This window comes from Callorhinchus milii, unplaced genomic scaffold (assembly GCF_018977255.1).
Source record: "Callorhinchus milii isolate IMCB2004 unplaced genomic scaffold, IMCB_Cmil_1.0 Scaffold13, whole genome shotgun sequence".
NCBI classification, from domain to species: Eukaryota; Metazoa; Chordata; class Chondrichthyes; order Chimaeriformes; family Callorhinchidae; genus Callorhinchus; species Callorhinchus milii.
The window spans coordinates 5,216,231-5,243,152 of record NW_024704754.1 but is presented as its reverse complement, the minus strand read 5'-3'; the positions used below and the strand labels follow the sequence as shown (position 1 = coordinate 5,243,152).

The following is a 26,922-nucleotide window of genomic DNA, read 5'->3' as shown; positions in this document are numbered from 1 at the left end:
CTGTTTACCTAGCAGTAAGTAGGAACCTGGTAGAACTCAATGTAGAACCAGGTGGAAGTCACATATATATAATATCAGTATAATCCCATTAGATCCCATTCGTATATCACGGGATATACTATATATTATAATATACAAATTATAGTATATTCTGTGAAGCGCTTTGAGATGTCATTGACATATTTTGAGATATAGTGGTAAGGCACTATATCAAATGCAAGGATTATTATTATTATTATTAATTCCGTTCACTGCCATGAATGGCGCTAAATGTTTCACATTGGCTGAAAATATGAAGTCGGAATGGAAAAACTCTCTTAAACTCTGCAGACTGTCCTGGGCTGCCAAATTAGTGGCTTAATCGGTTGTCTGCCAAACCTTGAGAGCTTAAGAAATCAATAGCATTTTTTACAATCACTGCATTGCTGAATAATGAGATATTAATAAAGGGTTTCAGTAATCATTACTCATCTGTTACTTACTTTGATTTGTTCGTTGGTTCAACATGTTGTTCAGTAGTTTTCTATTGACTGACTGGTGTGTCTGTCTGTTTGTCTGTCTGTCTCGGTGCAGTGGTAGGCTGGTGAGTCATTATAATGTGATCAGTGTCTGTCGCCCACCTGGAGAAGATGTGATCGGATTATTGAAGCTTTTCCCATTAGCCCTATTATTTAAGAACAAGCATTTTGTTACAAGAAACGACACAATATTGATGAAATTTGTAGCTTTTCCACAGAGTGCTTGTATAAAAATAATAATTGGGTCATTTAATCCACGACTCTTTGTGGGACGCTGCTGTGCGCAATTGGCTGTCGGGTTTTGCCCACAAAATATGCAGTCAATCCACTTTGCAATATATTCTATGAAGCATTTGGAGACGTCTCAATGACGTGATCAGGTACTATGTCAACAGCAACAACAACTTGCACTTATATAGCGTCCCTTACACAGGGCAGGGTCCCAAAGTGCTATCAAATACAAAGAATATAAATGAATGGCTCAATGGAGAGTAAAAGGCAACGATTTGCAAAGGGTATTGGAGATGAGGGTAAATTGGATAAATCGGCCAGTATTTAACTTACCACTACCTACATCTTACCCAGCGCCCTTCCTTCTCATAGGATAACATCTCAGAGAGCCGATAGCCTCACTCATTAATAAAGCCTCACTAGTGGACAAGTGCAGGCCAACATAACAACATTTGAGGGTTATAGAAGGAGCGGGGGGGCCAGATGAAATGGAGGGTGGGGACTGGATGAAATTAGACCACGTGAAGACCACTGTATAAATGCAGGTTGTTGTTGTTTGTTGTTGTGTTTTGTTGAATAAACGGTGACAGAAGTAAATTGCTTCTCTGTAGGTAAGGGATCAGTGGGGAATGTTACACATTGTGGCGTCAAGCTAAGCTCTGTGAGAGTTTTTGTGAACGTTTTGGCACATCAAAGCGGAGATGTTAGTGCGTGGGAAATTGTAAATTACGCAAACCTTCGGAGTCTTTTTGCTCGCTGCCCTCGTCAACAGTTTCACCCCTCCCCTCACTCCAGCCCACCACCACAGTTAAAATCGCTCATTCACTTCACGGCTGTGGGTCACTGCAATGCGCAAATTGGCTGTCGCACTCACTGAAAACATCCACAGAACAATGATAACATGCATATAATAATAATAATCTTTGCATCCTTATCATGTCTTTGAGACATCTCAAAGTGCTTCATAGGATATACTGTAAAGTGAATTGACAGTATATTTTATGGGCAAAAATGCGGCAGCCAATTGCGCACAGCAGTGTCCCACAAATAGTCGTGGATTGAGTGACCAATTTTATTATTTCTTTTTAAAGGAATTATTACCCCCGGAAAAGTGATCCATCAATCTACTAACAACCAGGTTCCAACTTATTGCATGGTAAACAGAGGCGTGTGGAGTAAGGAAACTTGCCCAACGTTTCGCCCTGCCGGGAATTGAACCCAGGTCTCTCGCTTGTGAGGCAAATGCTCTGACCACTGAGCTACAGGACTCCATTTGCAGCTCTTAAACACCAGCTTTGGTGAATTTAACCTTCTCTGGATCTAGTGAGCATCTCATTCACATCACCCCATTGTCAATAAACTCAGACTTGTCGTTTACAAGCGGACAATAAGGTAAATGTAGGATTAGAAGCTTATGATCTGTCCCACACAGGACCATTAGAACAGAAGCTTTTAGATTATTGGGGGAAGATTGTTTTAATTTCCCCAAGTGGTTTTCACTTAAGTACTTTTGGCTAGTTGATAGCCAGACAGTCAATGAAGGTTAAAAAATACCCCAAAGACAAGGGAAGGATATTATTTTTCTTGCGTTTTTGCTCAGAAATCAGAGGTTTGAAGTGAAGGCGTTAAGTGATGTGCAATGTGTTGGAGACATATTTTGAGACAGATTGTGTGTTATGACCTTGATTTGAGGGCTGGGGTGCAGTCAGACCCAGGAGGTTACTTTTTATACGTCCATGACCTCTGGAGCAAAGTCGCAGAATAAAGCAAATTCAAAGTGACTGCGGAGACGCTGCTAAAATTAACTTATCTGAAAGAGACCTGGAAATCAGATTGGAGCGCGGTGGCTTGATGAGAAAAAGGAACGGGATCATATGCTATAATATCCTCATGTACATTTTCTGCTTTTCGCCCGGGAAATCTTTTCAGTTAAAAACAAATCTACAAAGACGTCAAAAGTTAGCTGCAAAAGATGATGAGGTGTTCCGTTTCACTAAAATTCCCTTCGGAAATGCTAGTGCAATCTCTTCCCTTCTGGAAATGTTCTCAATACGCTGCCTAGCACAGAGAATGGCAAAGAGCTATCTTGTAAATCAAGAGTGTTATTGACTTGTGTTCAATACTTCCGTTTCCACAAGGTTCACTGTACAGAAACGCTTCACGAGGCATTCCAGCAAAATCGCTGGCTTTTTGGGGTTTGGGGAAAAAAAGTTAACGCAGGAAATGGGAACATGGGAAATGGGAACAAGAGGTTTGGATTTGCAAAAGGACATTTACAGGTCAGGTCAGAACAGACACCAGGAGGTTTATCTTTACCCCAGAAAGGGTAATGGGTAATTAACGGCAGGAACAGGTTGCCAGGGAGGGTGATTAATGAACCTCATGGAGGAGGCGGGGTGGGGTGAGGAGGTGCATATTATTTGGTGTATTTGTTCTGAGATGCCACCCTGCGTGAAGGGCGCTTTATAAATGCAAATTGTTCTATAATTTGCACTCTGTTGATATTAGGATGTAAAAGATTTGTGATGAGGGCGTCACTGTGGTGTGGAGATGTGGGTTCACTTGTGATACAAGAGGTTTTATAATGACTTAACATTGCACTGGAGCTTCGAGTCACTTGGAGAACAATTGTGATCAGCTTTCAACCATCAATTTTCTCCGGTGCTACAGGTGATTGTGGAGGGGAACAAGGGTGTGTGAGTGGAATCTATCCCAGCACATTGAGATTCCTGATGCTCTCTTGGGTATTAAGGGATACGGAGCAAGGGCTGGTAATTGGACTTGAGATACAGATCGGCCATGATCTTATAGAATGGCGGAACAGGCTTGAGGGACTGAATGGCCTCCTCCTGTTTCTATATTTCTATATTCCTGTGTTATCAGAGGTCGTTTACATTCTTCAATCATATTAAATTAAACCTTGTGTTCTTCAGATACGAATAAAGTATTGGCATTTATGTTTGCTTCAAGGTAACAAGATTAGTTTGGAGGAAGGAAGCCCTTCCGCCCATCCTTCCTGAACACCCGCCGAGTCTCAGTGTCCTGGCCACAGCCACCCTTCCTGGCAACAGTTGTAATAACTGTTAGAATCAATTCTAATACTTACATTTGAATATAGCACCTTATCACGTCGTCGAAACATCTCACAGTCTTCACAGAATATATTGTAAAGTGGGTTGACCTTGTATTTTGTGGGCAACCAATTGTGCATAGCAACAACAACAAGTTGCATTAATATAGCACCCTTCACGTCCTGGAGTGCTTCCCGCATTTGTGGATTGAGGGACCACATATTTTTTTGAGGGATTATTATCCCCAGAAAGGGATCCGGCAATCGACTGACAACTGGGTTCCTATTTACTGCTGGGTAAACAGAGCCTTGTGGAGTAAGGAAACTTGCCTCAGGTTTCGCCCTGCCCCAGGAATCAATCTGGATCCTCTCGCTTGCAAGGCGAGTGCTCTAACCACTACGCTACAGGGATCCACAGTTGTTAATTCCCCTCTGGGTGCCTTGTGTGCATGTATTTGCTGACGCTGCTTGTGGGAGTGTTACATCATCGGAGGTGGCATGTGTGCATTGGATGAGAAGTTATAATCAAGGCTTTGTCTGCCTGTTCCAGGGTACTTTAACACTGTTATATTACAGCCTGCGATTGAAAGGGGATAAATTCAATGCAAATTTGTGGAAATACTATTTCACTGAGCACGTGGTAAATGTATGGTAAACAGACGGTGGAAGCAGAAAGTGTTGATTCTTTCAAGAACAAATTAGATAGATGTCTGTTAGGAAATAATATCTCAGGATACAGTATATAGTTTGGGACACGGCATGTGCAAGCGACTGCCAAGACGGTGGAAGGGGCACTGGATAGACCTTGGTCTTCTTTCGTCTAGGAATTCTTATGTTCTTACAGAGTCTGGACTAGTGGTGCTCTATGTACAGTGTGGGAGGAGCTAATTTGTTTAGCTGAACAGCCTTTGCCAATCATTCCCCCTCCTACCCCCCACCTTTATTTCTTTGTCATGCCATTATCCTCAGCCTTATAACCTTCAGTTCTGTTACTCATCATGTTTTATTCAGCTCTTTCATAACAGAGTTAATCAACATAGCATTAGCGAACGTGGATTTGGACCTGATTTCTGTAATACCCCTGGTAGTTTATTGGCTTTAATTAACCTCATAAGTGTCATTCCTGTATAGGGCTGACTTGAGCTTGAGTGACTAGGGTGAGGCAGAACGATGATGAGAATAGGGCCGGCCGTATAACAAGCGGACATCACAAATAGTTTACAGCTCGTTGTCCAGTCCCTTTTATTGCCCTAGTGCCAGAGGAATGCAGATTCGGATTTTAATTCTCTTCAAATTAAACCTGTGAAAGAAGGTAAAGAAACTCATTAGCAAATCGTTATTTAGTCTGCTTCAAAGGATTCTAGATCTCATTACTTTGTGAATTAAACATAAACTTGCGCGTCTAACAAATGGAAATGTGTACGAAAGACAGTGTAGTGAGCAAAATTGGAACGATACAAGATTATTGAGTCCTTATTAAAAAAAAACGAAATGGCAGCCATATTGCTCTTTAGTGTGGCAAAATAATGCGTTCGCCTCGTCTCATCTCATTAATACTGATGCTTCAACCCCATCGTTCAACACGTCAATAAAAATCTTTCAGTCTTCTCTATATCAACTGTGCCTAACACTCCCCGGGGTTAGATTAGCGGGGTGTGTCCCTCCAGGGAGACAGGGAGAGAGAGCGAGAGAGAGAGAGAGACACGGGCAATTTGCGTATGTAGGTGACGTGCACATGTGGAACTCTCATCCTTGTTTGGATACTCTTTCCACATATGTCAGACACCCAGCTGGCCAAATAAATGTAAACGGAGCCTGAGGGAGAGGGAGTGGGGAGATGACCATAAGCACGATCAATAAGGAAGGTCTTCAGGTAGGATTTGAAAGTGGGGAGGGAGAGAGCAAGGCGGAGGGATTGAGGGAGAGAGTTCCAGAGTTTTGGGGTGTAGTGGCTGAAAACGCGGCCGCCATTGATGGAGCGGAGGGGGCGAGGGACTAATAATAATAATAATCCTTGCATTTGATATAGCGCCTTTCACGTCGGGAGGACGGCCCAAAGCGCTTCACAGAACACACTGTAAAGTGAATTGACTGTATATTGTTTGTGGGCGAACGCGGCAGCCAATTGCACACAGCAATGTCCCACAAACAGTCGTAGATTGAAAATGACCAATTTATTATTGTTTTGTTTTGGAGGGGTTTTATTAGGCTCTGTGTGGAGTAAGGAAACTTGCCCAAGGGTTCGCCCTCTGCCTGGAATTGAACTCCGGTCTCTCGTTTGCAAAGCGAGTGCTCTAACCACTGAGATACAGGACTCCACGAGGCTGGTGCCAGCCGAGCGGAGGCAGCAAGTGGTAGAGTAGGGTGGGGGTGGTAAGCAGATCGGATAGGTAGGGAGGTGCGAGGGCATGAAGGGATTTTACGCAGTTTATCTTGTCCCCAGGTTAGTCCAGAGATTATTATTAGGCGCGTGTTGGCGAGAGCCGAGGCTTGGGGACCCCAGAGCAGGTAGAATCCCTGCCTCCCAATTCCTACTGACAGCCAGGCTCGGCTGGGATGGGCTGACTTATGGGACACAATACAATAGATACAAAATTACATTTGTGTAGCGCCTTTCACGTCGAGAGGACGTCCCAAGAATACTGCTGACCCGTCTGGCTCACTCCCTTTTTTTGCTTGTTGTGTGATCTACTACAATAGTCAGCAGAGGGAGAAAAAAAACTGCGCTTGTACAGAGCTCTTCTTCGGTACAGTATGAATATAGCTGCAGTCATCAGCTCGGAAATGCTGTCAATACTACACCAGCTGATGCAGTATCTTGCCATCAAGCCAATGCTCTTCAGACTGTCTAGTGATATGTTATTCTTGCTACAGGACAGATGGGATGTGAGCCTGTCTCCTGATGCCTTGTTCCTGGCTGCTGTACGTCCCCAGGCTTGACCTGGACTCTCTCATCCGAGCGAAGTCAAGCCTCGCTGAGCTTGCCAGGCGTCAAGAGTATAACATCAGGACAGGAGGAGACGATTCAGCCCCTCGAGCCTGTTCCGCCATTCTATTAGGTCGTATCTGATCTGTATCCTTCCGTGGAGTCCTGTAGCTCAGTGGTTAGAGCACTCGCTTTGCAAGAGAGAGACCTGAGTTCAATTCCAGGCAGAGGGCGAAACCTTGGGCAAGTTTCCTTACTCCACACAGAGCCTAATAATAATCCCTCCAAAACAATAATAAATTGGTCATTTTCAATCTATGACTGTTTGTGGGACATTGCTGTGTGCAATTGGCTGCTGCGTTCACCCACAAATATACAGTCAATTCACTTTACAGTGTGTTCTGTGAAGCACTTTGGGACGTCCTCCCAACGTGAAAAGCGCTATATCAAATGCAAGGATTATTATTATTATTATTATTATTATTACCTCAACTCCATTTATCCGCCTTTGCTCCATATCCCTTGATACCCTGATCTATCAAATATCTATCCACCTCAGTCTTGAAAATTTGAATGGATCCAGCATCCACAGCCTTTTGGGGATCAAGTTCCAGATTTGTGTAGAAAAATGCTTCCTGATTTCACTCCTAAATGGTCTAGCTCTAAATTTAAGATGATGCCCCTTTGTGCTGGATTCCTCACCAGAAGAAATAGTTTCTCTCTAGCTACGCTATCAAATGCCTTTATCGTCTTAAACACCTCAATCAGATCACCCCTCAACCTTCTAAACTAACGTGTTCAAGTTCGGAGCAGGATTTAAGAGGAAACTTGATGCATACATGAGAGAGAGGGAATTAGAATAGATTATTTGGCTTGTAGGGTTAACAGGTGCCAAGTGGGAAGAATTTCTGCCTCCAAGTCTTAGTGGATGAGTCATGCTGGACTGGAAAGGGATGAAAGGCGCTATACAAATGTAAATTTGTATTGTATTTTGTGTAACTGTAGTACTGCAAACCTATCTGACCCCCTCCCATTTTGCTTTGACCTATGCTTAATGTGATCTATTAGAATAGCCAACAGAGGGAAACAGCAATGGGGAGTGGGAGGCTGGTGTGGAGTATAAATACTAGCACCGACTAGCTTGGCTAAATGGCCTGTTTCTGGCCTGTAACCTTCTGTGTCATTGTATATTACTGTTCAGAATTAGCTGGTATCATTTATCTATCATTATAATTATTATTCTCCTGTCATCAGTTAAAGGTGACCGATTCCTGCTGTTTAAATAAATTATAATAATCCTTATATTTGGTATAGCAATGGGAAATAATGTCCTTTTGAAAACAATCTAGTACATTTGAAAGCGAAAATTCCTCATGGATTTATGAATAAAGTCGTGGCTGAGAGAAAGCTGCGAAACAGGATCTGACTTTTATGTATAATCTTGAGGGTTTTGGTCTAATCTTGAAAGCAAAGGAATGTCACAATGAGCAATTGTTTTGGGTTTGTCATTGGGAGAGAGTTCAGTGCGAAGAAATGTGATTTCAGTCTTCAACTCCTTAAGGACAGAATTTGCTGTAAAGTGACCTACTTTCTATATTCTCACTGCATGCTGCATTTCATTCTGTGTTTCTTAAATCTCCTTGCATCTGACGTTTAAGTTATCTGCATAAAGATCTCACCAGCAAGGTTGGATAGCATCATCATCATCATTATAATTATAATATTAACTCTTGCATTTGATATAGCACCTTATGGAGTCCTTTCGTGGAGTCCTGTAGCTCAGTGGTTAGAGTACTCGCTTTGCAAGCGAGAGACCTGAGTTCAATTCCAGGCAGAGGGCGAAACCTTGGGCAAGTTTCCTTACTCCACACAGAGCCTAATAATAATCCCTCCAAAACCAAAAACAATAATAAATTGGTCATTTTCAATCTACGACTGTTTGTGGGACATTGCTGTGCGCAATTGGCTGCCGCGTTCGCCCACAAATCTACAGTCAATTCACTTTACAGTGTGTTCTGTGAAGCGCTTTGGGACGTCCTCCCGATGTGAAAAGCGCTATATCAAATGCAAGGATTATTATTATTATTATTATTATTTGGCTCAGTGGTTAGAGCACTCGCTTCACAAGCGAGAGACCCAGGTTCGATTCCTGGCAGGGTGAAACGTTGGGCAAGTTTCCTTACTCCACACTCTCTGTTTACCTAGCAAGTCAGTAGGAACCCGGTTATTAGTCAGTAGGTTAGATCACTTTTTCGGGCATAATAATTCCTTAAAAAAAATTCACTCGATCCACGACTGTTTGTGGGGACACTGCTGTGTGCAATTGGCTGCCGCGTTTCGACTACAAAATAAACAGTCAATTCACTTTACAGTAGATTCTGAGACATCTAGAAGACTTGAAAAGCACTATATCAAATGCAAGGATTATTATTATTATGTTGCGGAGGTAGGGGAAGGCAGATCAGGTCATGGCATGGATATGGGGGAGAAAAGACAGTTGAGGGTCAAACAAGATGCCCAGGTTCGTAACTGGCTTGGTGAGGTGGAGTGTGCCACTGTGGATGCTGATGCTGACAGCACCTGAGGTACTAAGGCAGTGGAGCGAGCTAATCAAGAGGGCCTCAGTCTTGCTGACATTCAGCTGTAGAAAGTTGGCTCTCATCCAGGACTTGTTGTCAGACAGACAGTCTGTTAGGACTTCAGTTGCCTTGGAATCGAGGGTGGAGGCAGGGAGATAGAGTTGGGTGTCATCAGCGTACATGTGGAATTTGACCTTATGTTTGCGGATGATTATAACCAAGGGGAAGCATGTAGAGTTTGAAGAAGAGGGGACCAAGGCCAGAAACCTGAGGAACATCATACGAGACTGTGTGGGGGCTGGAAGAGAAACCATTAGCGGAGACAAATTGGAGGTGGTGTGAGAGATAAGACCTGAACCGTGCCTCAGCCGGGTGATGTGGCCTCAGTGAGGGGGAAGGTGTCACCTGGGTGATCCAGGTTTCAGTGAGGCCCATGATGTTGATATTTCATCAAGGATGAGGTCGGAGCCTTGTTGCAGAGGGAGCGGACATTTTGAAGATTTTGGACATTTCGGTGCGGAGGCAACAGTTGCCAGGGGAATGTGTGAGATGGGAGGGTGTGATGGACTGATTGGCAGGGAGGATGGGAATAGGGATGAGGGAGGAGAGGTTGTCCCCTGGGTCTGGGTCTGGGTCCGGTGGGCCTTGCGATGATAGTGGGGAATGGGGCAGTCAGTGTGACTGTTGCTGGACAGCCACTGCCGAGTGCCACGGTGGGCCCGGTGGAGGATTCCCAGGCTGGAGCAGCCGGAAACCTTGGGTTGCTCAAGTGGGGATAGGAGGCAAGGAAGACAGAGCGGGAGAAATGCAGGGATGGGGGCATTTTGGGGGAAGGACCACTCAGGTTGGGAGGCGGCAACCAAGATGTGTGCACCAAGACTTGAGGAAGGCGGTTATTGGGGCATGGTCAACCCACCTGCATGGAGCCTGGGAGGGGGGGCTAGAGATGGCGCATAGGGGGGAGAGGGGGCGGGGCACTCATCGTGTTATCCACCAGGTTGCCCAACCTGGAAGATCATCCTGGCCAATCGAAGCATCATTACAATAGTAATCATCCCTGCGTTTGATATTGTGTCTACAATAATGAAGCATCTTCAAGCACTTTGTAGTGAATCGCTCTCAACTGCGGTGACTGTCCATTTGTAGACAGACGCAACAAACAATTTGTACACAGCAAGATCCCACAAAGTAATATTTAAGTGAGTTCAACACAGTCTATCCTGACACCAGTTCAGTGATGGGGGTGGGGGAGATGCCTTTTTTTGAATGAGACATCAGAAGTCACTTGTGCCTGTTCAGATGGGCGTTAATGATCCCATGGCACTTTCGAAAAGAATTTTACCCTCCAGGTCTCCTGGATAAAATTGGTCATTCACTTCATGGCTGTTTACGTGACGTTTTTCTGGCTCAGATTGGCTGCCGCATCTAGGTATAAACAGCCAATCATCAATTCCCTGCAAAGGTAAAGCTTTTGAGACACTTTGATATTGAAGGTGCTGTATTAAAAGTTCCATTATTATTAATAATTATTTTTAAGAAATTGGTCACTCAATCCACTCCCACCAAAACACACAGTTAATCCACTTTACAATAATGTCTGTGTAGTGCTATGAGACGACTCAACAGCATGAAAAGGCACTATATCAAATGCAAGGATTATTATTATGTTCACCTCATTCACTGGCAGCATCACCATCCAGGGATGCACACTCCACCTCACTGAGCCAGTCTGGAACCTTGGCGTCTTGTTTGACCCTCAATTGTCCTTTCTACCCCATATCCACGCCATGACCCGCTTTGCCTTCCCCCACCTCCTCAACATCGCCCGGCTCCGCCACTTTCTCACTCCGGAGGCCACTAGGACCTTCGAACATGCATGCATAACATCCAGGCTTGACTACGCAAACTCCTTGCTTGTCAGCCTCCCCAACTCCTCCCTCCATAGGCTGCAGATCATCCAGAATTCTGCAGCCCGTGTCCTCTCCCACAACAGGCTCCTCGACCTTATCACCTCCATCCTCGCCCAACTCCATTGGCTTCCCATCACACAGAGGATGCAGTTCAAGATGCTGGTCCTCATCTTCAAAGCCCTCAATGGCCTCGCTCCTCCCTACCTCTGTGACTTCCTAACCCCCTACCAACCTGTTCGCTCCCTCAGCACAGTGAGCTCCGACCTGCTTCACATCCACCGCCTCGCCCGCCCCACCATCGGCGGACGGGTCATCAGCCACTCTGCCCCCACCCTCTGGATCTCCATCCCACAGACCTCCACCTCGCCCCCTCGCTTGCCTTCTTCGAGACCCGTCTCAAGACCCTCCTCTTCAACCCTGCCTTCGGTCATCCTCCTTCCCCCCCTGCCCTCCAGCCTCCCCGATCCTGACCCCCAGCTCAGGTCCGAATCACTGATTGTCCAGCGTCTTGGAACGTCCTGCTGACATGAAAGGCGCTATACAAATGTCATTTTATTGTTGTTGTTCAGAAATATGTGCTCGCTAAGTGATGAAGAACGTTTAAGATCAGCTAAAATCTTGTTATGCATAAATCTGTTGTTCTGGGTACTGTGTTGCAAATGTGCAAGAGTATTATACTTCAGAATGCTGGGACATGTGTATATAAGTAATTCCAACTGCCTGAAATAGTTTTACCCAACCCGATCCAGATGGCAATCTTTTCACACTGGAGTAATTATTTCCCTTTGACAATACTGCTCGGTTGCTAATAGCGACTAATGTAGATTATAAAGTCAAGTATCTCCACGTATACCAGCCTTGAGATGCACCCCGGTCTCTTTCCGCAGGCAGTAAATAATTGCAATGAATGCTTTAAAAATTCTATGTATGTAAAAAATATCAGTCACTCAATTCACAATTGAGTGGTATTATTAATAAGATTAATAATAACCATTTAATTATTGATGATTAATCCTTGTATTCATCACAAATAGCTTTCCACACTTACAAAACCTTTCCTCATGAATTATACAATAAAACTCACAAGTGAATTGCTTTCATTAGAAGCATTTTAGTATAATAATAATCCTTGCGTTTGATATAAAGCCTCATCACATTGTTGAGATGTCTCAAAGTGCTTCACAGAATATACTGTAAAGGGATTTGAACTGCACATATTTGTGGAGTCCTGTAGCTCAGTGGTTAGAGCACTCGCCTTGTAAGCGAGACACCTGGGTTCAATTCCAGGCAGAGCAAAATCCTTACTCCACACACCTAATAATAATCTCTCCAAAACAAAACAATAATAAATTGGTCATTTTCAATCCACAACTGTTTGTGGGACACTGCTGTGCGCAATTGGCTGCCACATTTCACCCACAAATATACAGTCAATTCACTTTACAGCATATTCTGTGAAACACTTTGAGACGCCTAGAAGATGTGAAAAGATTATTATTATTATTATTTTGTGGGTGAAACGCTGCAGGCAATTGCGCACAGCAGTGTCCCACAAACACTCATGGATTGAGTGACTACATTTTTATTATTAAGGTGATTACTGCAATTTTTCCCGCGCCCCGGAATCGAACCCGGGTCCTCTCCCTGTGCTCTCAGACTGAACGCACTCTCAGGTTATCACAGCTACTAATCTAGATAGGTATTAAATACTAACTACAGACTGTCAATAATTAATAACTGGCGTGATATTTCACAGCTGGCATTTAATTTTTTTTATTGTGTGACTAACAGTAAAGGCAGGATCCAAAATCTTTTCACTTTCAGTGGATAACTGGAGGCGCCAGAAGTAATTGACAGATTAATCTGCAGTGAAATCATGACATCTCATGATATTCGCTCAGGGAAAGAGAAAGAAGATTTTAAGAGACTGCATTGTAGTTCAGATGACCTTGTAGTTCTTTAGAGCAGGTTTAAGATTTTTGGAGCTTTATTTATAATACAGCTGTGGGGGTCGGAGAGAGCCTGGTTAAGGTTACTGGTTTGAAAAAGGTAAAAACATGGGAAAGTGCACTCGAAACCAGGGCCGGTAGAGCTGGGGCCTGACCTCAGGAAAAGTTTTCTCACACAGAGGCTTCTGAGTCTCCGTGGACAGCTCCGCTCCAGAAATCTGTAGAGGCGGAATCAAAGGGGATGTTTCAATGAGTGATACATGGAGACTGGGTAGTTAAGGTATTAAGGCAAAAGGGAAGAGCATTGCAATGAAAAGATCTGCCAAGTTCTCCGCCCACCCCCAAACCCGCACATACACCACACCATCATGCCTGTGCTTGTACTCGCTCCCCCATTGGAGCTCTCTACTCTAACCCCATTCCCTGCTCTCTCCCCATCGTGTCTGTGCTGGTGCTCGCTCCCCCACTCCCCTGTTCCTTCCCCGTTGGTCAGGTGTTATTTTAAACAAAAATGCCATCACCTGCTTGTGTCATCCTCCCAGCACTACACATGTGCCTGTTGTACCCATATACACAGTCACTGCACTTTACAGAAACCTCCGTCAAGCCCTTTGAGACGTTTTATCGAATGCAAGGATTATTTTTTATTATTTTAATATTATCATGTGGAGTAGATAGTGTAGTCCTGTTTCTCCCAATGCAACTTCACTTTTTATATCTTTTGGCTTTAGTACCTACATATCACTTCCTTAAATCTAAGCAAGCAGTTTAGCTATTTTTCTACTGTGTTGTTATTGAAAGCTCCTCAGGCCCATGTTTTGCTATTAATCATGAACTGCTGTGTGATACCAATTTCATTTCCAGTTTTGTGTTGGAATCATTCCATCTTATTAAATACTTTCACCCTACTCCCTCTCCCCCTCCCCCTCCAGTATTGTTTCATATTTCCAGCCCACACACAAGATCAAAGCTAATGGCATTATTAGTGTTGAGTCCCTGAATTCAACAACCATCACAGTTTTCATTAACATAGGCTTACTGGCAAACATTACATCAAACCAGCTCTTTCATCTCCATTTCTGTTTAGCGTATTCATAGAATCATAGAATATTACAGCACATAAGAAGACCATTCGGCCCATCGTGCCTGTGTCGGCTTTTTGAAAGAGCTATGCACTCCCCCACTCCTACCCCACAGCTTGCAGTTTTTTCCTTTTTAAGTACCTCTCTAATTCCTTTTTGAAACCTATCATCGAGTCTGCTTCCTCCACCCTTTCAGGCAGCACGTTCCAGACCATAACAACTCTCTGGGTAAAAAATTTGTCTCCCCTCTGGTTCTTTTTGCCAATTATTTTAAATCTGTGTCCTCTGGTTACTGACCATCAACCATCAACCTGTCCCTCTCCTCTGGCTCTGTTCCCATTCCCCTAAAAACTGCCACCATCACTCCCACTTTGAAAAAACCCTCCCTTGATGTGTCGCAGCTATCAAGCTACCGGCCCATCTCCAACGTCCCCTTCCTGTCCAAGGTCCTTGAAAGAGTTGTCGCCTCCCAGCTGCGCTCTTTCCTCTCACCCCATTCATTATTCGAACCCCTTCAGTCAGGTTTCCGTGCTGCCCATAGTACAGAAACCGCCCTGGTCAAGGTCACCAATGACATCTTGACCATCTGCGACCAGGGCTTCCTCTGCCTCCTCATTCTCCTCGACCTATCGGCCGCATCCGATACGGTTGACCTCCTCTACCACTTGTCCTCCCACCTCAACCTTCAAGGCCCTGTCCTTGAGTGGTTTAGGTCGTACCTCTCCCACCGTCTTCATTTTGTTTCCACAAACGGCTTTTCCTCCGGCCCCCACACTGTCTCGCGCGGTGTCCCTCTGGTGACATCATCCGCAGACATGGGGTTAACTTCCACATGTATGCGGATGACACCCAACTCTACCTTTCCTTCTCTACCCTCAACTCCACGACCCCCGATGTCCTGACAGCTGCCTGTCCGACATCGAGTCCTGGACGAGAGACAACTTTCTTCAGCTCAACGTGCGCAAAACTGAGGCCCTCCTGATTGGCTCACGTCAGCGCCTCCGCACCTCAGGCGCTGACAGTATCAGCATCCAAGGCTGCACTCTCCACCTCTCAAAGCGAGTCAGGAACCTCGGGGTTCTGTTCGACCCTGAGCTGTCCTTTCTTCCTCATATCCTCATATCCGTGCCACAACTGGCACCGCCTTCCATCACCTCCGGAAAATCGCCAGACTACGGCACTACCTCACCCCTCACGCTGCTGAAACTGTGGTCCACGCCTTTATCACCTCAAGGTTGGCCTATGGGAACTCTCTCCTCGCCGGCCTTCCCGGCCCTCCCTCCACACTGCAGGTCATTCAGAACTCTGCAGCTCGTGTACTGTCCCGCACCAGACACCGCGACCACATCACTCCCACCCTCGCTCGCCTCCACTGGCTCCCCATCCCCCAGAGGATCGAATTCAAGATCCTCATCCTCATCTACAAGGCCATTCACGGCCTTGCTCCCTCCTACCTCTCCGACCTACTATCCCCCTACTTACCTGCCCGTACCCTCCGTTCCTCTGGCTCCGGTCTGCTCCACATCCCCCGCCCCAACCGCCCTACCATCGGTGGACGGACCTTCAGCCTCTCAGCCCCGAGGCTCTGGAACTCCATCCCCCAGTGCCTTCACCGCTTCCTCCCTTTCCTCCTTCAAGGCCGGTCTCAAGACCTTTCTCTTTGACCTTGCGTTCAGCTCCCCTCTCGACTCCCTCCCTCGCTTCCCTCCCCTCATCCTGACCATTTCCCCCCTGCTCGGGTCCTGACCCAACTTTCCAGCGCCTTGGGACGTCCTTGAAACGTGAAAGGCGCTCTCTAAATGAAATCTTGTTGTAGTTGTTGTTGACCCACCCACCAGAGGAAACAGTTTCTCCCAATCTACTATATCAAAACCCCACATAATTTTGAGCATCTCTATTAAATCTCCCCTCATCCTCTCTGCTGCAAAGGGAATAATCCCAGCCTCGCTACAACAACAACAACAAAATGACATTTACAGAGTGCCTTTCACATCGGGAGGATGTCCCAAGACGATGGACAGTCGGGTGAGGACCCGAGCATGGGGGAGGGGTGGGGTAGGGCTGAGGGAAGGCAGAGAGATGGGAGGGCAACTGAAGGCACGATCGAAGAGGAGGGCCTTAAGTCCGGCCTTGAAGGAGACAAGGGAGGAAGCAAGGTGAAGTGACTGTGGGATGGAGTTCCAGAGTGTGGGGGCAGAGAGGCTGAAAGCCCGGCCATCGATGGTAGGGCTGGTTGGGTGGGAGATATGGAGCAGCCTGGAGCCCGCTGAATGGAGGGAGCGGGCAGGTTGGTAGGGAGTCGGCAGGTCAGAGAGGGAGGAGGGGGCAAGGCCATGGATGGCCTTGAAAGTGAGGATGAGAATCTTGAATTCGATCCTCTGAGGGATGGGGAGCCAGTGGAGTCGGGCGAGGGTGGGAGTGATGGGGTCACGGAGCCTGGTGCACGAGAGGACACGAGCTGCAGAGTTTTGGATGATCTGTAGTTTGTGAAAGGAAGAGTTGGGAAGGCCGATGAGAAGAGAGTTTCCATAATCGCTATTCTCTTCACATAATTGTATTCCCTCATCTCTGGTATCATTCTTATACCACAGCAGGTTCCTAAATCAGCTTCATTGAAGAAATCTCTCGTTTGAGGGTCGCCTCTAATTCTACCACATAATGATTGATCTCTCTCTCTCTCCCAGGTGCTATTCATTTCACCTGATTATTCCACTCCTTTTCAGTTTAATTTCTCCTCATTTTATGACTGATAACTGGTGTGGCACAGCTCAGTCTCTTGTCAATTTGACTCCCGCACCCCCTCCTCACTTAATTTTTTTCCAGGAGACAGTTTATTCTTGAAACTCAGCTGTTTTAGAGAGAGGCTGAAGGTTAGAATAGTGAATCCGAATGTAGCCAGAAAGCTTTGCTGTCATTGTAGGATCATAGGAATTGCTAGAAGAAAAAAAGACCAAGGTCCATCTGGTTCACCTTATACTATCCAGGTAGTCACATGCTACAAAAATGGAAACGTTGACAGCAATTCATTCTGTATGGATTAGTCTACATTGTAATTCTGACTCTGAAACCTGCTCACTCAGTTTCTTACATTAATAATATTATCAATAACAATAATCCTTGATACAGTGCTTTATCACGTTGCAGCGCTTCACAAGATACACTGTCCTGGTGTGGTGTATCTGTGGGTATTTGTGGGCGAAATCTTCCATTTGACCTTTAGCTTGTTTGTTTAAAAAGTTCAGTTCGGTCAGATGTGTTCTTGAAAGGATTTTGAAGAGGAAGGGTGCGAGGCGGAGGGATTGAGTGAGAGAGTTTACTGGGTAGGACAGGAAGTGTCAGTCTGTGCCATTCTTGCCTCCCCGCACATGATCAGTCTCACGCCCCAGGTTTTTGAGGAGATAGACATGAGGAATACCTTCACTGGGTATTTGACAGCCTCTTGATACAATTTCCCTCGAACGTCTCCATCCTTCATTCTCTGCAGAATTCATGTGTCAGTTTTCTGAGACTTTGTCAGCCAAGCTCACCGCCCTGGTTTCTGTCCTTTCCTGTGTCAAGTGTTGAGATTATCACAGCTGATACGGACTGATGGATGGATGGCCATGATGTGTTTTTTGGATCCAATTGAAGTGCGCTTAGTTATTTTTATCTGACATCCGCTTTGATGCAAATGTCAATGTGTCATCAAGAGATAATGCCCTTCTTAAGGAAACTGTCCCTCGTCAAATAGAATCTATTTGTCTCGGTGTCAGCTCATAGTGAAGTAACCATCTAAACTGGAGAACTTTGGCCTTTATTGCTCTAAACAGGGATACTGTGTATGCCACCTATTAGCAGTGGTGTTCCTTTAATGGACCTATAATAATAATAATCATCCTTGCATTTGACACATTGGCTTTCATATTTGGAGGATGTCTCGAGACACTTCGCAGGATTTCACGGTGAACTGGAGTGACTGTGTTGAATACTTAACAACACAGGCTGCTTATTTTTCAGTGTGTTGGTAGGATAATCATGTTTCCATCTGACATGATGTTGATATGGTCACAAAGGGAATTGCTGTTATATGTAATGATTGTGTGTTTGTAGACAAACGCAGCAGCCAATTTGTAAGCAAGAAGCTCCAACACACTGCCATCAAGTGAGTGACCAAGTTTACCTGGGGAATTGTTGGCCAGGACACCCGGAGAGAGAAACTCCCTTCTCTTTTCTAGTCGTGTTACAGAATCCTTAAAGTCTACCTGAGATATTATTTTTATTTTAAGTGTTTCGTCCAACCAACAGCCCCTCCAGCATTGCAGCACTCCCCCAGTGCTGTCCTGGGGTGTCAGTTAAGACTGTGAGCTCAAAGTCGTGGGACTTTGAACCCACAATTTTTCAACCCAGATTATTGCCAGCAGAGCTCGGCTCACATCGAATATTCCCCTGCAGTCAAGTTTACTATGTTATTTTATGTACTAGCTGACATGAACCCACTAGCTTAAGTCAATAATTTTGACAGCCAAATCCAATCCTTATATTTGACAGCAACTATGAATAAAGCACTTTGAATAGTTTTAATGATACAGATGCAGTTTATCACAGGAATTATTATGGGACTATTGATCACAAGAGTGGTTTGGGTGAAGGCGGCCCTTTGGCCCATTCAATCTCACACTTCCAGACTCCCCTGACTATCCAAGCATCACATCATCAAGCCATCTCTTCAATGAGTCACAGGATCATGGCCTCAACCACTCTTGCTCATAACCCTGTCCCAGTCATTAAGTACAATCTGGTTAAAGAGAGGCTTCCTGGTGTTTACGCTGAAATTGCCCATCACTTCTCCAAAGCCGTGCCCATGCCCATCTGTTCTATGTGGTTGTGACGTTGGCATGCATTTGAGGAGCCCTGGAATGCAAAGCGGATTAAAGGGCAATTCATTGTTTAACAGCTCTGAACTGCTATTGGCTTTGGCTCTGAAGCACTACCCTGCGTGAACGTGGAGTCCTGTAGCTTAGTGGTTAGCACGCTCGACTCGCAAGTGAGTGGACCCGGGTTTGATTCCCTGATGGGGCGAAAACTTAGACAAGTTTCCTTACTCCACATGCCTTTGTTTACCTAGCAGAGAGTAGGAATCTGGTTGTTAGTCGATAGGCAGATCGGTAATAATCCCTTGAAAAAAAAATAATAATTTGGTCACTCAATTCACGACTGTTTGTGGGACGCTGCTGTGCGCAATTGGCTGCCATGTTTCGCCCACAAAATACACAGTCAGTTCACTTCAAAGTATATTCTGTGAATGAAGCGCTTTGAGGCATCTCGAAAATATGATAACAACAACAACAAGTTTTCATTTATAGAGGCCTTTCACATCGGGAGGACGTCCCAAGGCGCTGGACAGTTGGGTCGGGACCCGAGCAGGGGGGGAAATGGTCAGGGTGAGGGGAGGGAAGGGAGGGAGGGAGCGAGGAGGGGGTAGAGAGTCAAGAGGAGAAGGCACGGTCGAAGAGAAAGGTCTTGAGACCGGCCTTGGGGATGGAGTTCCAGAGCCTCGGGGCTGAGAGGCTGAAGGCCCGGCCACCAATAGTAGGGCGGTTGGGGCGGGGAATGTGGAGCAGACCGGAGCCAGAGGAACGGAGGTTATGGGCAAGTAAATAGGGGGATAGTAGGTCTGGGGGATGGGGAGCCAGTGGAGGCGAGCGAGGGTGGGAGTGATGTGGTCGCGGTGTCTGGTGCGGGACAGTACACGAGCTGCAGAGTTCTGAATGACCTGCAGTGTGGAGGGAGGTGGCGGGAAGGCCGGCGAGGAGAGAGTTCCCATAGTCCAGCCTTGAGGTGATAAAGGCGTGGACCAGAGTTTCAGCAGCGTGAGGGGTGAGGTAGTGCCGTAGTCTGGCGATATTCCGGAGGTGATGGAAGGCAGTGCCAGTTGTGGCGTGGATATGAGGAAGAAAGGACAGCTCAGGGTCGAACAGAACCCCGAGGTTCCTGATGGCTTTGAGAGGTGGAGAGTGCAGCCTTGGATGCTGATGCTGTCAGCGCCTGAGGTGCGGAGGCGCTGACGTGAGCCAATCAGGAGGGCCTCAGTTTTGCGCACGTTGAGCTGAAGAAAGTTGTCTCTCGTCCAGGACTCGATGTCGGACAGGCAGCTGTCAGGACATCGGTGGTCGTGGAGTTGAGGGTAGAGGAGGAAAGGTAGGGTTGGGTGTCATCCGCATACATGTGGAAGTTAACCTCATGTCTGCGGATGATGTCACCACAGGGGGAGCATATAGAGGGTAAAGAGGAGGGGACCGAGGACAGAGCCCTGAGGGACACCGCGCGAGACAGTGCGGGGGGTGGAGGAAAAGCCGTTTGTGGTAACAAAATGAAGACGGTGGGAGAGGTACGACCTAAACCACTCAAGGACAGGGCCTTGAAGGTTGAGGTGAGAGGACAAGCGGTGAAGGAGAATAGCGTGGTCGATAAGGCGCTATATCAATTGCAAGGATTGGTATATGATTATTATTATGTTTTTTGAATCTGTTAGCGAACGTCAGTTTCTTTCATGCTTGTTTTGTTTAAGAATAAAAGTGCCAAACCTTTTGTGGGGTCAGCCTGGTAATCGCTCTTTGCCTCTCTGTGTAAACTCCTGATTTGGCCATAAATTTGTACGGTATTTCTTCAATACTGTAGCTGTCCATAAATGTCTTCCGTGCTGTAGCTGTCCATAAATCTCCATCAGTAAAAGGTAATTTTAATTTTAACCATTTTTAATGATGAACATGACCCTTGTTTTGCTTTCCCATGATTGAAAAATATCCTTAACAACATTCCAGGATAATTTGTGCCTCTTCTGAAAGCTGGGCAATGCATTATTACCTATGATGGGATCATTTTAGCTCAATTTGTTACTTCTGAGCTCCGTGCTGGCATAAATCCAGGTTAATTTTTGAAGTCTCTGGTGTAAATCCTGAGGATTGATATCTCTCAGTGGGGAGCCAGCACAGAAATGCACTCACTCTGTCTAGTTTATGGAGCAATTTTTATCCTGAATTATTGGGAGCGAAAAGTGCTATCCAATTCACACCTCGCTTTTAATGATGATTCGACCCAATTTTTTTTGTATCAGTTCAACACCCAGAAGTGCGAATTAATATTTTTTTCAGGGATTTTCGATTTGCCCCTAAAAAGCAACTTGGAAGCCGAATGTTGCCTTCAAAAATAGCTATGTGGGTAGCAGCAGTGTCCCACAAATAGTTGCAGATTGAGTGACCAAATTATAATTATTCTTTTTATTTATTTATTTATAAAATGAATGAAAAGCGATCCGCCAATCAACTAACAACCGGGTTCCTACTTACTGTTAGGTAAACAGAGTAGTGTGGAGGAAGGAAACTTGCCTAAGGTTTCGCCCTGCCTGTCACTTGCGAGGCGAGTGCTCTAAACAATATGCTAAGGCACTCCTAGTCTTCCTTTCCCAAAGCAGTCATTGCTGACCACATAATAGTCATTCAAAGTTTGGATATTGCCAGCCGTAAAGTTTTAAAATTGTCCTTTACGCCTCTTTAATTGTTGCCTCAAGATTCATTTAGTCATTTCTTCTTAAGGATCTCACAGAATGAAGACAAACGCTAGCTACATATACACTAATGAGCAAAGACCTTTTAAGGGTGACGGTGTCTCTGTTAATTAATGAGAGCCTGATTGTGGGGTGTGGAGTTGACCCTATCGTCTGTGTTCCTAATTATCACGCAGTTTTTATTCTGAAGAGACGCCTTGCTGAGAAGGGAAAAAACAGGGAGACAGGGAGATTGATGGCGTATGTTAAAAATTAGAGTCGATGTGTTGTATGTTTTCAATAGCGGCAATAACTCAGAAGAAAAAGCCTTGTTTCTACAATATTTCCACCATAATCTGGGGAAACAGTGGCAGATCATGGATCATTAAGGCCATTATGTAGACGTCAAACTGTTTCCTGTTTCTGACTCTCTCATTATATCTTGAGCGAGGTCTTAAAACTAGTTCCACAATGGATGGGAAAGGAAGATTCAGTCAGCACCGATCATCACCTTGTCTGTCTGATACACTCGATCTTGTTCTCTTGATTTGCTTTGATCAAGAGGAAATATTAGATTGTAAGCAGGTGACATTCATTCAATAATAATCATCATTAATAATAATAATAATCCTTCCTTTTGATATAGTGCCTTATCATGCCATTTAGATGCCTCAAAGCTCTTCACGGGATATATTATAAAGTGGTTTGACTCTGGGTGAAATACGGCAGCCAATTGCGCACAGCAATGTCCCACAAGCAGCCATGAAGTGAGTGCCCAATTTTATTTGGGGGATTGTTAGCCAGGACACCAGGAGAGAGAGAGAGTTTTCTAATAGATCTGTAACATCCACCTGAAAAGGTACAGCTAGGGAGCTTGGTTTAACATCACAAAGTCATCCTAGACTACAGGAGTTCCAAGTCCTGACGTGGGGCTTGAACCCACTACCTTCTGGCTCAGAGATGAGAGTGCCACCCACTGAGCCAGGCTGAGACTCGATACCCATAAGCAGGCTAGGATGCTTTGTGGTTGACTGACAGAAGGTAGAGAGTTTAATGGGTAACAGAAGAACTTGTCCCCCCAGAAACAAGACTCTGGAGAGTAGATGCAAATTCGGGAGATGTCCATTTGATTTTATCGAAAGCTATTTAATGCAGGATGATAATTGGAAAGTAGGTGAACAGTGAATCAATGCCTGATTAACGACCTCTCTGTGGACCACTTCCGTGATCATCAACATAGCGATGGCATTTATCTTCATTCTGTGATCTGTCGCTGGTGGTTATTTTAAAACTCCTTCATAACGGGATGGTAACCCAACCATTATTTTCCTGCACATTTCCGGCCCACCCGCCTCACCATTGTCGGGAGAGCCTTCAGCCACTCTGCCTCCAACCTCTGGAATTCCACCCCCCAATCACTTTGTCTCGCCTCCAGCTTAGTCTCCTTCAAGTCTCAGCTCAAAAAAAAGGTCATTCCCCCTTCCCTTCCCCTCCCTTCCCCCCCCGACCCCAGCTTGGGTCTGAAGTGCTGTACACTTTCCAGTGCCTTAGGATGTCCTCCCGACGTAAAAGGCGCTATACAAATGTAATCTTGTTGTTTGTTGTTAAAATCCTCAGGCAACTGAGAAGCAGATCAAGCCTTTTGGGTATTGAGTTGAGCAAATCAACGTATCAGATTTTCATTAATTAACATAACAGCATAGATTCACGAGGTTAGTTCCTGGGATGAGGGGACTGACCTATGAGGATAGGCTGAATAAACTAGGGCTGTATTCTCTAGAGTACAGAAGAATTAGGGGGGATCTTATTGAAACGTATAAGATTCTTAAAGTGCTGATAAAGTAGACACTTTCTCCTGGTAGGAGAATCTATAACCAGGGGTCACAGTCTTAAAATTAAGGGTCAGCCTTTTAGAACAGAGTTGAGGAAACATTTCTTCACTCAGAGTGTAGTGAATTTATGGAACTCACTTCCCCAGAAGGCTGTAGATGCTCAGTCCTTGAACATTTTCAAGGCTGAGACTGATAGATTCTTGAAAAATAGAGGGATTAGGGGATATGGGGTAGGGCAGGTAATTAGAGTTAGGTCAGAAGATCTTATCAAATGGCGGGGCAGGCTTGAGGGGCTGAATGGCCTACTCCTGCTCCTAATTCTTATGTTCTTATGTTCTAACATTACGAATTAGTCATCCTACCACATAACTGTGTCAACATTGCGTGGATTATGAGTGTTTATTTTGGTCAGTCGGGTGTCTTGACACATGGGGAAACCCATCAAGGCTTAAAATGTATCCAAACCAAACTGAGAATTCCATGCATCCCACCTACACATGGAAATCCCAGAGATAGATTGTTAGAATGGAATGCGCTCTCTCTCCCTGGAGGGACACATCCTGTTTACCTAATTCCCGAAAGTGCAGGTTGGCAAGAGCCAAGGCTTGGAGACCCAGAGTGTGCATTGGGGTAACTGCTGGAGTCTAACCAACTAAAACTGCATGAAAAGGGTTTCTGTACATATGTATATGTTTCATGTTTTATCTGTGTGGTTGGCTGGCAGAATATTTTATCTTTCAGATACATTCATCTTGTTTGATCAGATGTTTTTTAAAAGGCTTTATGACCAGCCAATGTAAAAAATATGTAGTTCAGTACTTTCAACTTGGGGAGTGCAGAGGAGGTGACTGTGTATTTCGTTGGTGAATGCAACAGCCAATTTGCATAAGGCAATGTCCCACAAACAACCATCAAGTAAATAACCAATTTTTTTTTTATCTGGGGGTTTGTCAGCCATGACACTGGCAAGAGAGAGAAACTCCCTTCTCTTTTCGAGTAGCGCCACGACCACCTTAACGTCCACTTGAACAGGGCAATGACGGGAACTTGGTTTAACATCTGATCCGAAGGACTGCCCATCTGACAATGCAGCACATCCCCAGCTTTGCACTTGAGCGCAGTCTCTACAAAGTAATAATAATAATCCTTGCATTTGCTATAACGTCTTATCACGTCTTCGAGACATCTCAAGGCGCTTCACAGAATATACTGTAAAGTGAATTGACTGTATATTTTGTGGGCGAAACACGGCAGCCAATTGCGCACAGCAGCGTCCCACAAACAGTCGTGAATGAGTGCCCAATATTTTATTCTATTTTTTTGAAGGAATTATTACCCCTGGAAAAGCAACCCACCAATCGACTAACAACCTACTTGCTGCTAGTTAAACAGAGGCACGTGGAGTAAGGAAATTTGCCCAACATTTCACCCTGCCAGGAATCAAAACCAGGGGAGGCGAGTGCTCTAACCGCTGAGCTCTAAGACTCCAAAGAAGGACGTATTTAGGGTATTTGGATCAAAGCTCCTCTGTTTCCATGAGCATGTGGGGTGTGTGAGCTCCTAATTCCAGCCAATCTAACCCATTGAACTTACCTTTTAGCAACTGAACCACTCCAGTTGCTCATGACAACAGAGTGTGCTTCGATTTAACCTCGGAATATTACTCACTGACTGACAACAGTGTCACACTACATTAAGTCCAGAAACTTCGCAGAGTCGTATATATCTATCTTGTACTAATTTGTCCCCAAATTACGCAATATATCATCACCTTCGGTTAACTTGATTCAATGTGGGGGATAAAAAATGATTTGTTGGAAGATGTTTTGATGTACAGTGCAAGATAAACAAGGAAGATTTTCTCAAATAGTTTAATATAGGAACTCATTTTACAGAGAGCAGTAAATTAAATAACTTTGACATGTCCCCATAAATAAGCCAGGAGTTTGGGAGTTTGGTAGTTAGTCATTCTGTCCTGTCTATCAAATTGCTACCGATCGTTTACAGGTATCTTAGACATTAACCCTGTCTATCTGGGTGGCAAAGATGTTAACAACAACAACTTGCACTTATATAGCACCCCTCACACAGGCAGCGTCTCGGAGCGCTTGACAGTGATGGAGTCTGACTCCGAGCCGTCCTTTGGATGAGATGCTAAACTGAGGTCCCACTTGACTGTTCAGGTGGATGTTAAAGATGCCATGGCACTGCTCAACAAGCGACAAGAGTTTCTCTCTTGTGGTTTCCTGGTCAACAATCCCCCAAATAAAATTGGTGATTCACTTCATGGCTGTTTGTGGGGCCATTGCTGTATGTAAGATTGGCTGCTGAGTTTGCCTATAAAATACACTGTGAAATCCTGTGAAGTGCTTTGAGACGTCTCAAAGACGTGCTAAGGTGCTGTAATTTTTTTTGTTCAGCCGGGTGTCTGACACATGCAGAAACCCATCACTTCTTAAGAGTATCCGGACCAAATTGAGAATTCCATGCATCCCACCTGCACATGGAAATTCCAGAGATAGATTGTCGGATTGGAATGCGTATTCTCTCCCTGGAGGGACATATCCTGCTTACCTAATTCCAGAAAGTATTAAGCGCAGGTTGCAAAGAGCTAAGGATTGGGGAGGGACCCCAGGGTGTGCGTTGGGGTAACTGCTGGAGTCTAACCAGCTAAAACTGCATTGATTGCATTGACTGGCAAGCTTTCCACCTGCTTGTCCAGCTAGGACCATCCTACCTATTAAGGCGCTGTACCAAGTTCAAGGATATCATTACAAAGAAGGGTCACACTAACAGAATGTCTCTTGTTTCTCCCCAGCCTGTGACCTGGTGTCACAAGGGATTCTGGCTCTCGTCAGCTCCACTACCTGTGCACCTTCGGCCTCGCTCCAGTCCCTGGCGGATGGCATGCACATTCCTCACCTCTATATCCAGAGAGCCACGGCTGGGACTCCGCGCTCGCGATGTGCCATCACGAGGAACACCAGGAGCAATGATTACACGCTGTCCGTCCGACCCCCAGATTATTTCAATGAAGTTATTCTTAAAGTTATCACTGAATTCTCCTGGCAGAAGTTTATGATCTTCTACGATGGCGCCTACGGTAATGATCCACATGGGACAGGGGGAATTGCATGGGGAGAGGGGGAATTGGATGGGGAGAGGGGGAAGTGGAAGGGGAGAGGAGGAATTGGATGGGGAGAGGGGGAATTGGATGGGGAGAGGGGGAATTGGATGGGGAGAGGAGGAATTGGATGAGAAGAGGGGGAGTTGGATGGGGAGAGGGGGAATTGGATGGGGAGA

The 26,922-nt window shown here is 45.3% G+C and overlaps 1 protein-coding gene across 1 annotated transcript in view; it reads left to right on the top strand.

The window, feature by feature from the left end:
- LOC103186977 (glutamate receptor ionotropic, delta-2) overlaps positions 1–26,922 on the top strand; it is a 71,492-nt gene that overhangs the window by 14,371 nt on the left and 30,199 nt on the right. Inside the window, exon 3 of the mRNA XM_007906271.1 lies at positions 26,438–26,722. Coding sequence (XP_007904462.1) covers positions 26,438–26,722 — 285 coding nt within the window. The remainder of the gene's footprint in view (positions 1–26,437; positions 26,723–26,922) is intronic.